The sequence below is a fragment of the Rana temporaria genome, chromosome 1 (genome assembly GCF_905171775.1).
Source record: "Rana temporaria chromosome 1, aRanTem1.1, whole genome shotgun sequence".
In the NCBI taxonomy this organism is placed as follows: domain Eukaryota; kingdom Metazoa; phylum Chordata; class Amphibia; order Anura; family Ranidae; genus Rana; species Rana temporaria.
Window position 1 is genome coordinate 494,229,522 of NC_053489.1, and position 13,375 is coordinate 494,242,896.

Genomic DNA, 13,375 nt, shown 5'->3' on the forward strand with positions numbered 1-13,375 from the left:
AATACAGCGAATAGAGGAGCGGTACAAATAACATCAAGGTATAAATTAAAGAGGACAGCTCTTACAACACTGTGATTACCTGGGATTAGACAATAAGGAAGAGTCAGAGTGAGTACCCACCATAGCATTCGTGCATGGGACTGTTTTCAGCAAATTGATCATTTAAAAAAAAAAAACACATCATGCAATGCACTTTATTTTCTTTCTCTCACTTTGACTGTAATTTGCTGTGACCCCAAGGATCTCCATATTATAGCACGGTGGTGAAGAGAAACGGGACTATAAGTCTTCTGCATTTAATTGTTTGACTACCAATAACATGCAAACATCCAGCAATAGTCTGCAATAGTCCGCAACCTACAGGATAAGAGAGACTTGATACTAATTACCTGCTCTCAGCTATTACGTACTTTTCTTCCTCTCTTTTTTGCTTTCTCCCTTCCTCATTTAAAGAGTGCAAAGTATCTGTAAAGAATTTATTACACTCAAGGCTAAAGAGTGGCTAGGGTATAGAGACAAGGAGATACATTCTAAAGCTGAGTGAATTGGGAATAGAACCACCACATAGTAGTTTACTAAAAATCAATTAAAAAGAATTTCCCAATGTTCACTATGTCCAAAAACGCGCCTAATGCAGAGGGGGCTCCCGTTACAAGATCTGCCAAGGACAAAGATAAAGAGAAGGGAAGCCAAGTAGCAGCAGCCAAATTGGACCGTTTCTTCCATCCCCCAAAACCCACTACCCACTCCCCAGGTAAAGGGGGGGGGGGCGTCAACAGCGTCAGAGCATACTAAGGGTACACTGGTCCCGTCTGTAGACAGGCGAAGTGGGGGATCGACATCAACAGTACCCCCTAAAACATCAAATCCAGCCAGCAACAGCGGCTCTAAAAATCAGTCTAACAAAGGCCAGGGAGCGGGGAGGAGCGACAGTGAAGTAGTGCTAAGTGAAGAGCCCATCCCTGGGTCCACGGTAAAAACAGACCTTGAATTAAACCAGGAACCCACAAAAAAGACGTATTCAAAGCCGTGAATGATTGTAAGGCATTAATGGGCAACTTTGACAACCAATTAAAGAGTTTGAAGGACGAACTTGCACTTATACATCAGGGCATGAGTACCACCCTGGAAAGGGTGGTGACCTTGGAGGAGCGAACAAGTGCCCTTGAAGACGTGGTATACCCGATGGAAAATAGAATGAGAACTGCAGGAAAAAGTCTATTCTCAGTCATCTAAATTGGATGAAATGGAGAACGGGCTCAGAAGGAGCAATATCCGGGTAATTGGCCTGCCAGAACGGTGTGAAGGTGGAGACACTAAAGTTTATGGAGAAATGGTTGAAGGAGATATTTGACAATACTATCTTTTCACCATTCTTCTCCATAGAGAGAGCACATAGAGTCCCCTCTAGACCTCCACAAGCAGGTGGAAGTCCTAGACCTATAATTTTCAAACTCTTTAATTTTGTGGACAAAGTTATCTTGCTCCAAAAAGCGAGGGAAAAGGGCCATATTAGTTATAACGGATCCAGAGTATCATTCTATCCAGACTTTTCCCCTGAGCTTCAAAAACGTAGGTTTGAATATATGCCCATTAAACGCATCCTGCAACAACACAAAGTAGAATATGCTTTATTATATCCAGCTCGGTTACGAGTAACAACATTGGGCAGAACTTTTTTCTTTAACATACCGGATGAAGCAACAAAATGGCTGGAGGACTTCCGAAAAGATCTATAAGACCCACCCATATTACAACCAGGACAGTCAATCCCTTTTCCACTCTTCCCTTTTTTTTTGCTCTATCCCTCTCCAGGTTTTTATTTAAAATTTTTTTGGTTTGTCTACATGAGACATTATTTTGGGCCGATATAAATAGGTTATAGGGGGGGGGGGTGGAGGAGGGGGCGGTTTTTTTTTCTCTCTTTTCTTTACCCCTCTTAAAGGGGGATTAAGGAACTAGGGTTACACTTTATAAATGTCACTGTTATAGTAAGATATTAATAGCAATTAATTAAGTAGTAATTAATAATTAAATACTTAGACACAATTGTATATCCAATATATTTTGCACTAGGTTTGTAGAATTAATGATCTGTTTAAGAGAAAGGAAGGGAAGGGAAAGGGAAAATTCCCTCTTTTTCTTTGTTTTTACTTTTTTTTTTTTTTTTGGAACATTTGTTGGAATTTTTTATAGAAGTACCTGCACTGAACACACTATGAACTGATAAATGCTACTTCACATATGAAATTCGGGGCAAATTTTTAAGCCTTGAACCACTTTAAATTTTGACACATGGTAGAAATGGATAAGAGAGATACATGTTTACAATGATGGCTTGGGGGTCATTTTTTATGATTTGGTTAACACATATATTATGGTAGAAAGGAGACACAGACGTCGGTAGGGGTTAGGGGAGGGGAGACCCTCAGTGGGGATTAAGGGATAAGTAGGTGGGGACACGACAGTGCAGCAGAGAGTGGGTATGAGTGGTAAGGTCACAGGAGAGGCCCCTATGGGGAGCCCCAATGGGCGGGAGGGAGGGGGGACTTGGGTGGAGGGAAGGGGGGTGCGAGGGAGGGGGGAGGGTCAATTTGGGGTGGGATATACTGCAGGTAGCCTCACAGGGCTGAAAAGGGATAGGAAAGAGAGCAGATGTTGTCTACAAGGGTCGATAAAGGGGGAGAGCGATACTCAAGTTGTTAACTCCTATGTCTTTTGGTTTTTATTTCTCTTTTCTTCTGAACTCTAAATATGGCTTGGCGCATTAGGTCATGGAATATAAGAGGGATGGGCGATTCAACAAAAAAAGCATTGGTTCTGGCCTCAATGGAGGGGAGGGGACCAGGTATATTATGTCTACAAGAGACCCACTTGACGAAAGATAGTATGACCCAAGTGGGAATACGTAGATTCCCACATAGGTATCATGCGGTACATTCTTCGTATTCACGGGGAGTTAGTATTCTAGTAAGTAAGGGACTATTATTCTCCTGCGAACAGAGTTGGATAGATGAACAGGGACGCTATATTTTTTTGGACTGCACAATAGATAATGAACACTATATATTAGCCAATGTATATGTCCCCCCCCCCTTCAACCTTTTAGTTCTACAGAAACTAGTCGAGTTTATGATGGACAGGCCGGATATCCCCCTGATAGCAGTGGGAGATTATAATGAAGCCCCTGATAATGTGCTCGATAGATTCCCCCCGAGGCGGGACTTGAGGAGAGAACGGGGAGGTCGTCTGGTCCAGCTTATGGAGGAGGCAGGGTTAAAGGATATCTGGCGTGTCCACCATCCAACGACTAGTCAGTACTCGTGTTTTTCTAGCTCATATAATACACTATCTAGGATCGACTTGGCCCTGGGCAATTAATTTTCAATAAATAAGGTTAAGGAAATAGAATATGGCCCGAGAGGGGTCTCAGACCATGCACCATTAGACCTATTAATTAGAAAAGGGGAGAGACCAACCGCGAAGGAGTGGAAAATCAGCCCCTATTGGCTTGAACTGATTGGGAAATCACAAGATCTGTCAGAGAGTCTGAAAGAATACACCCAGATTAATGCTGGTACAGCAGAGGCTGATATGGTCTGGGATTCCCTGAAGGCATATTTAAGAGGCTTGTTAATACAAAAAGTCGCAAGACTACAGCGTAAATCTAGACAATGGGAAGAGGAGGCGAGAAATGCCGTGATGTTAGCCGAGAAACGGTACATAACAGATCCCTCTTTAAGTAGACAAGGGGAATGGCTAGAAAAACAACAGGCTTATAAAATGGTAATTAGGAGAAAAACCGCGAATCGCCAAATCTTTCAAAAACAAATTCAATTTGGTGGGCGGGACGGGCGCTGTCGCTCCTGATACAGACCAATTTTCCATCCTCCAGTATTGGGGCCATTAGAAATTCGACTGGCGATATTGTAACGGAAAGCAGAGAGATAAGAAATACCTTCCATGAATTTTATAAAACCCTATATAAATCAAGGGGCGGGAATGATAATATGGAGGCTTTCTTTCAGGGACTGTCCTTCCCAACTCTGCTAGAAAATGAGAAAAAAAAACTAGAATCCCCACTTACGATGGAAGAACTTCGATGTGCGGTGGCAGAGATGGCCAATCATAAGTCACCCGGTCCCTACGGGCTTCCAACAGAAATATTTAAACAATACGGTGACATATTACTGCCCGAGCTTCTGAATACGTTGAATCAGGCTTTCTCTAAAGGACATCTCCCTCCCTCTATGATGGAGGCAACAATTATCATAATTCCCAAAGAGGGAAAAGATCAACTTGACCCGGCATCATACCGCCCAATTTCCCTACTCTGTACGGATGTAAAAATCCTTGCAAAGGTACTCGCAACAAGGCTAAAGGGATGCATTGAGCACCTTATACATCCTGACCAGTCGGGATTTATCCCCAATAGGTCAACAAGCCTTAATATAAGTTTTTTTAAATACTCAGATCCCCACCGACAATGAGACACCTCGGGCATTATTGGCTTTAGACGCTGCCAAAGCATTTGACAGCTTAGAGTGGTCATATTTATGGCGAACACTAGAGGGTTTTGGATTTGGCCCGTCTTTTATTAGGTGGGTCAAGCTCCTGTATAATAAACCTTGTGCAAAAGTTAAGATCAATGGAGTAACGTCAGACCTGTTTGAACTAGAGAGAGGAACGAGACAGGGTTGCCCCCTGTCCCCTCTTTTGTTTGCGTTGGCTATGGAACCCTTAGCTATAAAAACTAGAGGTAAGGAAGATATTTTGGGTTTTAAAAGAGGTCTAGAAGAGGACAGAATATCGTTGTTCGCAGATGACATTCTTTTTTTTTATTGGAGACGTCAACAATTCACTGACCCCAGTGGTGCAGATGATGGAAAAGTTCGGTGGGTTTTCTGGGTTAAATATCAATTGGGACAAGTCGGCTTTGTTACTAATTAATACAGAACGATATAGAGTGGCCGCCGACATGCCCCAATTGAAAACCTTGACGTCATTTAAGTATTTGGGGATCTGGATTACACGAGACGCAAGTGAATACATTGTAATGAACCTGGCCCCTCTGCTGTCTAGGCTCAAGCAGAAAAAGGAGATTTGGGGACGCCTCCCTCTCTCCACGGCCGGGAGATGCAGCTTGATTAAAATGGTTTGGCTCCCACAGATACTCTATATTCTCTACAATTCCCCATGTGGATTAATCAAGGGTGGTTTAAGCGATTGGAGACATTATTTCGTGAACTGATGTGGAAAGGTGGGCAGGCAAGAATCGGACTTAGGACTATGCAGCTGCCGGCCGGGGGGGGGGGGGGATAGCGGTTCCGCACCCAAGAATCTATTTTCTTGCATCTCAATTACAACACATTGCAGGCTGTGAGAGCTTGGATCACGGAGAAGACCGCTTCAAAATAATGTTGACAGGGGCCCCACAAAGAAGGTTATTAGAAGCCCTGGAGGCAAATCATTTGCGTATAAATGCCCGACTATTGATTTACTCAATAAGGTGTGGAAGACAACAAAGATGTTGTTGGGATATTGTGGTACATCTGAATTTGCCCCCTTATGGCACAACAAAAACTTACCAGAAATCGAGGGGGTAGAGAAATGTGGTACCTGGGAAAGACAGGGAATCACAAGACTGCTCCACTTGTATAAGGGGGATACAATAAAGACGTTCTCAGATTTAAGACTAGAATTTAACATCCCAAATAACACCTTTTATAAATACCTCCAGATTAGACATGCTATTCAGACCCAGTTCAAGTCCCTCCCATTAACCAGGGCTAAGACCCCTGTCATTAATAAACTAGCCAAAAAAATCTCAACAAAAGGGTTGATATCTGAATTATATAATAATCTGGGGACAGGGCTATAAATCAAAAGGGCAATTTAAAGAGTAAAGAAAGCTGGGAACGAGACTTGGGGTTAATAACCCAGGAGAGATGGGACAGAATCTTGGCAAGAGGAGTATTCGTGTCTATTGCTCCTGCACAGAGACTCTCACCTCTTTCTGATGCACAGAGCATATTACACCCCCCAAAAAATGCACCAATTTGGCTGGAAGTTGGACGATCAATGCCCTAGATGTAATGCTACAGGTGACCTCGTCCATATGTTTTGGAGATGTCCAAAACTCTTTAGATATTGGACTGAGGTCATCAATAAGCTCAATGATGTTTTTGGAACCTCATTGGGGCTAGAGGCTAGAACTTGTCTCTTAGGAGACATGGAAGACGACAGTCTTCCTCAGGGGACATTGGAGGGGGTGCTGAGAGGCCTATTTCAGGCACGTAAATTAATTGCCCAGCGATGGCAGGCACAGGATCCCCCATGCGCCAGGCATTGGACTGAAACAATAAATAGACTAATAGAGTGTGAGAGAGTGGTATTTATTAAACAAGGAAATCATAGAAAATTAGAAAAAGTGTGGGGACCTTGGTTGAAACATATAGGCCTCCCGATGTAGAAGCAAAAAGTTTGTCGGTACTGGAAATTCCCCCACATTTATTCAAGCCGGGAAACCTTAAATAGCTAAAAATAACAACAAGCCATATAGGAGTTGAACTCCGCTCTCCTCTGTCCCTTTTTTTTTTCTCTCTCTCCTTCCTTTCTGACTTTTCTGCTTTTGTTTTGAACTAAGACGATACGGGTGCTGCCTGAGGGGGGGGGGTGGGGGGAGGGGAATGGGTAAGATATTATACATACAGGTAATAGGATAAATGTCACTTTGAATATGTGCACTATGTAATTTTTATGTAGAAGTGATGATCCTTGTTTGTAATATATTACATTTTTGTAAAGAAAGGAAAAAATATGAAATAAAAAGTATTCAAGTTAAAAAAAAGAACTGACCACAATGTGCTCTCCTGCTTAGTGTGGTCAGTTTCTTAATAGGAAAGCAGAGGTGCTGGCAGGAACACCAGGGAATACGATAGGGTTTCATACATGTACATCGTACAGAAGGCAAATATCAGGAATATGAAAATGTTGGGGGTAACGCACTTTAACCACTTAAGGACCCCTTCACGCCGATATACGTCGGCAGAAGGGCACGGCTGGGCACAGGCTGTACACACCTTCCCCATTGTTCTGTGTGGTAGTGACACTGATCTGTTCCCTGATATAGGGAACGACGATCAGTGACGTCACACCTACAGCCACACCCCCCTACAGTAAGAATCACTCCCTTAGGGAACACTTGGCGCCCCCTAGTGGTTAACCCATTCACTGCCATTGTCATTTTCACAGTAATCAGTGCATTTTTAAAGCACTTTTTGCTGTGAAAATGACAATGGTCCCAAAAATGTGTCAAAAGTGTCCGATGTGTCCGCCATAATGTCGCAGTCACGGAAAAAAAAATCGATGATCGCCGCCATTACTAGTAAAAAATCATAAAAATGCTATACAACTATCCCCTATTTTGGAAACGCTATGAATTTTGCGCAACCCAATCGATAAACGCTTATTGCGTTTTTTTTTTACCAAAAATAGAATACGTATCGGCCTAAACTAAGGGGAAAAAATTAAATCTTTTTTTATATTTTTTTGGGGATATTTATTACAGCAAAAAGTAAAACAAATATAGAATTTTTTTCAAAATTGTCGCTCTATTTTTTTTTTTTATAGTGCAAAAAATAAAAAACGCAGAGGTGATCAAATACCACAAAAAGAAAGCTCTATTTGTGGGGAAAAAAAGGATGCCAATTTTGTTTGTAAGCCACGTCGCACGACCACGCAATTGTCAGTTAAAACGACAGTGCCGAATCGCAAAAAGGGTCCTTAACCTGCATAATGGTCTGGGTCTTAAGTGGTTAAGCACCTGTGTTTTTTTTTTATTGCTGCTGTGTCACTTGTTTGTATTTATTGCTTTATAGACATTGGGCACTTGACACCGCACAGTGTCTCATTTTATATATGACAATTTATCATCCCCCACTTTCCTGCTGTTGTGTACCTGTAGACTGATCTTTTGGTATGTGGATGATACTCATGGTCTCCTCCTTATCAATTAAATCACAGATTTTTCCATTATCAGTATTTAGCCTCTTGCGCTTTAGTTGCTTTATGTGGATAATGTCGAGCTTTGGATACCAAGTTTTTACCATCTCATAATGCGTTTGTGTGCACAGTGCCTGTTGGTGTTGATATAATTAAATGTGAACATGCTGTTATGTCATGATATTATGTTTTGTTGTATACCACTAAATAAAAAATAAAAAAAAAGAGAAAGCATTCGCAGTAGCTCTGATCAGGTCACTGTGCAATGTAGCTAATAGGCTTTCTTTCAGTCTGCATAGACGGACTAAATTAATTGAAAATAAAATGATTACCTGAATTTATAATTGACGTTCTTATTTCAGTATATTATTTTCATCTTTTCTTTTAGAGATCTTAGCCCTCATTCTCTTTCTGCACAAGAAGCAAATGACCAGCTGAGTCTTCATATTTCAGTGGAAGGCAAAAGTTACCCGGTTTTTTTCCAGCCACAGGACATTACTAATCACATAAGCAGTATATCTGCCACTGATAAGCTTACAAAATGGGAAGTCCTGGGAGTTCAAGGAGCACTGTTGAGCATTTTCATACAACCAGTGTACGTTTACAGCATTATTGTGGGTAAGATGATGTAGAACTTGGCTTTGTAGTTGACATTTTGTGTAGCTTAATATAGCTCTGCTGGTCCATTTCATCATAAATGTACTCAAAGAAAAATAATCATTGAGCTTGTAAGTAAACTAGCAAAAGTGCGCATGCTAGAACACGCAATGTTGGGGATGTACCAAACAATGCTAAGAAAGTGTCTCGGTAAGCAGTGTCTGATGAACAGGGGTGTGAGAGGGTATGATGGCAGCCAGTATGTTCAGGGGAGGAGCACAGAGTGTATGACAGCAGGCAGTGTGTGCAGGAGAGGAATTCAAAGGATATAAAAGTTGCTGATTGGACGAGAGGGAGGAGACGTGTGTGGAGGGTATGGCAGCACGCAGTGTATATGAGGAGAACATTGGGCAGTATGTACAGGGAGAGGTGTGTAGAATATGACAACGGGGGACAGTAAATGCGGAAGAGTGCAGAGGGTATTAAGGCAGTGTATTTGCACGGAAGCAGTGCAAAGGATACTACAGTGGCAGTAAAGTATCCACTTTTTTTAATTATTATTAGTAATATATTAGCAGACATCTTGTGTTTCCAGAAAACAAACAGGGCACACAGTCTTGTGCATTACCCTCAAATAACTTTTATTGATAAAATTAAGTGATAAATGATATGCTCACAAACCAATATCGTACCAATAAGTACGAACTTGTCAAAATACATGCCGCTTCAGACCCTCGATACATCACATCCTGTCTATGAAAAAAGGTAAGTCCGAAATGCTAACACGTTTTTAGAGACTTACCCTCTTCCAAGATTGGCTCTAAGGAAGAGGGCAACAAACAGTTATTTTAGTATAATGCAGTAGGCTGGTGCTCCATCTGTTTGTTTTTATGTTTGTAGTTTGTCCAGGCTACCGCAGTCTTGAGAGCACAGCAAAGCATTGCATATCTGTACAAGCCAGGATGGGAGTTTAATACTAAGTGCCTGCAACATTTGAAAACCACTCTTTAGCTCAAGGGGTTGTTTGTTTTGGATCTGTGATGTTTGCTCCTAGGAAGGAATGTACTGTACTGTTGAGATGTCTGATGAATTCCCTTTAGTAATAAATGGGGGAATTTTGGGGCTTTGGATGAAGCAAATGACAAACTAGTTAAGATATCTTGGCATATTGTCATAAACAAATAACATTGCACATTGCGGTTGGTACATATATAGATATATACACACACACACATATATATATATATATATATATACACCATGAACATGTTGCAATTTATATATATATATATATATATATATATATATATATATATATATATATATATATATTATATATATACAGGAATCAGTGCCGGCCCAAGACATTGTGCTGCCTGGGACCAAGAATGAAATGCTGCCCCCCCCCCAGAAAAAAAATCACGCCGACCAAAAGGCCCCCACATTCAATATTTTATATCATGATAACTAAAGGGGACCCGTCATGGCTCTATACATGTATAAAGGAGTATAAAGAGGACCGGTCATTGCTCTATACATGTATATAGAGGACCTGTCATTACTCTTTACATGTAAAGGAATATCAAGAGGACCTGTCATGGCTCTATAAAGGTATATAGGACTATAAAGAGTACTTGACATGGCTCTATACATGTATATAGGAGTAAACGAGGGCCTGTCATGGCTCTATAGATGTATAAAGAGAACCTGTCATGGCTCTATACATGTATATAGAGGACCTGTCATTACTCTTTACATGTAAAGGAATATCAAGAGGACCTGCCATGGCTCTATAAATGTATATAGGAGTATAAAGAGGACCTGCCATGGCTCTATAAATGTATAAAGGAGTATAACGAGGGCCTGTCATGGCTCTATAGATGTATAAAGAGGGCCTGTCATGGCTCTGTACATGCATATAGGCGTATAAAAGGACCTGCCATGGCTCTATACATGTATCCAGGAGTATAAAGGGATCTGTGAATTGCCGGCAGCCACAATGTCTTTTGCGCAAACAATGTACACTAATTGTGTTTTTTTTTTTGGTACCAAAAATATGTAGAAGAATACATATTGGCCTAAACTGAAGAAAATAGTTTTTTTCTAAATTTTGGGGATATTTATTATAGCAAAAAGTTAAAAAATATATATATTTATAGCACAAAAAATAAAAACCGCAGGTGATCAAATATCACCAAAAGAAAGCTCTATTTGTGGGGGAAAAAGGACATCAATTTTATTTGGGTGGCGGAACGGGCTGGTGGGCATCAGTATGCTGCCCCCCTAAAAGTTCTGCATGGTACCACCCGGTCCCATCATAGGGCCGGCCCTGACAGGAATGACACTGTAGCACATTAGTTATCGATATGTAAGATGGTTATACTCCGTGTCATGTCAGTTAAAATGTCTGGAGTTGCATGATATCTAAATGAAAAATAGGCCATATATTGTAGACGTGGCTGCATCTTACAGTGAGAGAAATAGCTGTGAACACATCGCTCAAAGCCACCTGTGAGGATCTGATGAGCTGCTGAAGAGATCCGGGTGTACAGCCAAGGAAATCCAATGGAAACAAAGAAGAATGGTGGAATGAGTAAACGTGTGTGTGTGTGTGTGTGTGTGTGTGAAATACCTCCACTGAGCACATTTTTGGATTTCCGTTTGTCATGTTCACGTGATTTTATGGACTTTTAAATAAATTCTTTTGATTTTACTTTCTGATGTGCCACCATTCTTCTTTGTTTTCATTGCATCCTACAGTGCTCAACGCGTTTTGTGGATTTGTTCCCCTTCTTTAAGGAGCGGATGCATGACATATAATGGGCTAAAGTTCAAAAGACATGCAGGGCGAGGGCCGCTAGATTGCCTGTCCCAGGAGTTGTGGTAGTATAGACCCGTGAGAGGATCAGGCGCATACACAATGTCTCCAAAAGAATGAGGGTCTCCATGTTGTAATTTGTGGTGGTGCAAAATAGTAACTGCCAAAAATATCTTGTGTGTCTACATGAACCACATGTAAAGTGCAATGTGCCCGTATATACAAGATTATACGTCCGTCTCTGAGCAGTTGAAACCGTTATATGATACTCTTCTTCCTGTAACCGGCCAGCATTAGGCAGGGATATATTCTATCTTGCCTTGGCACCACAAAAACAAATATCCTGACAGATATTGAGCATTTTGAAAACACTTCAATCCGAATGGCCGCAGTCCAACAATGGTTTCTTTTAGTTAAAAACCATGCAGCAGAAAATGAAATCGTCTGACATGTTTCACAACGTAACTACTGGTGCTTACTCATAGCTGATATTGAGCATTGTTCATGCATGAAAAGAAAGTAAATTTTCCGCTCACCACTCCAAACAATCAATCATGGCTCGGGCTGAACCTCCATGATAGTAGAGGCTTAGACGTATGTCTGTATAGATCTCACTAATAACGGCAATTCAGCCGGTATAGACACAAGCTGTGGATTATGTGGGGGGGGGGGTGTAGTCCTCTTTTAATGCATTTTGTACACTGGGCTTAAGTGTGCCAGTTCTTTTGGCAGAAAAAAAACGCTTTTTTGTACATGCTTTTAGGTGCGTCTAGCATCTTTTTCTGCCAGAAAATTCCTCTCAAAATTGCAATCCAGAAGAGTGTTTTTTTTTTCCTGCCTCTAAACGCTGAGCTTAAAATATAGGGGGCCCAACCACTGGGCCACCGGCCACATGTGGTGCCCTTTGATGTGGCCCGCCACCACCTGCACTGGGATGGCGGGTCGGCAAGCCCAGATCGTGGGTTCCCAACCCGCCATCCCTGAGCATCAATGTGAAGAACTGAGCTGGCGCTATAGGAAGCAGAGCCAATGCTTCCTGTATAGTGCTGGTTCCTGGCAAAGTTGGACTGATAACAAATGTACTCCGCCTGTGACGGTTCCTGGCACGATACAGAGGAAGAATTGACAATTGAGATCAGTTGAGGTGAAGTTACCACAGTGCTAAAGTGTGAAATCAGCCTTAGGCCCCTTTCACATGATTGTTCTGATCGGGTATGCCGGTCTGTTTTTCATGGGGACCCAAATGGACCCTCCATGCATCTCTATAGAGCGGAAGATGTAAACGGACTTTTCGTTTACACCCGCCTAGCTCCAATCCGATCCACTTAAAAAAACAGAAGGGGATCTGTCCCCTTCTGTAGGGGCGGATGGGACTGGAGGGCCTATAGCGAAGAGTGGGCAGTGTCCATGTGTGCTCTACATATGCAGCAGTTGGTCTGGATGTGGGAGCGTCTCCCCACACTTGATCGATTTACATGTGGGCACCGTTTTCAGCAATATAGTTCAATCACTGTGATTTACTGGCTAAAGGAGCGGGTCGGGCTGACTTCAGCAGTGATGGACGGGGACTCCCATGGGAGGTGCTAAACGATAATTCAATTACAACTATTGAGTAACAGGTGCACTAGTAGTTCCAGGACGCAATTCCGCTAAATTTTCTCTGTTGTTTTTAAACTTCTTATTGAATGTCATGTATACAGAGTAGTTCCAAATATATAGCTGGCTGATTTTTCCACATACCCCTGAGGAAGGAGAGCTGTCTCTCTGAAACGGGTGAATTCCGAGAAATCATGTTCTTTATTGATACTTGGATTTGGTTATAACTCTGTTGTACTGTAAACATTCCATATATATGTAACGATATTTTATTATGTGCTTGTCTTGTATATTTATAATTTTCATATACCGTATTTATCGGCGTATAACGCACATTTTTTCCCCCTTAAAATCAGGGGA

The 13,375-nt window shown here is 41.7% G+C and overlaps 1 protein-coding gene across 7 annotated transcripts in view; it reads left to right on the forward strand.

The window, feature by feature from the left end:
* The window catches only part of ADAD1 (adenosine deaminase domain containing 1), a 317,973-nt gene that overhangs the window by 219,489 nt on the left and 85,109 nt on the right, over window positions 1-13,375 (forward strand). For all 7 annotated transcript variants that reach the window (XM_040330441.1, XM_040330417.1, XM_040330424.1 and 4 more), the window contains one exon: window positions 8,393-8,622. In XM_040330441.1, coding sequence (XP_040186375.1) covers window positions 8,393-8,622 — 230 coding nt within the window. The remainder of the gene's footprint in view (window positions 1-8,392; window positions 8,623-13,375) is intronic.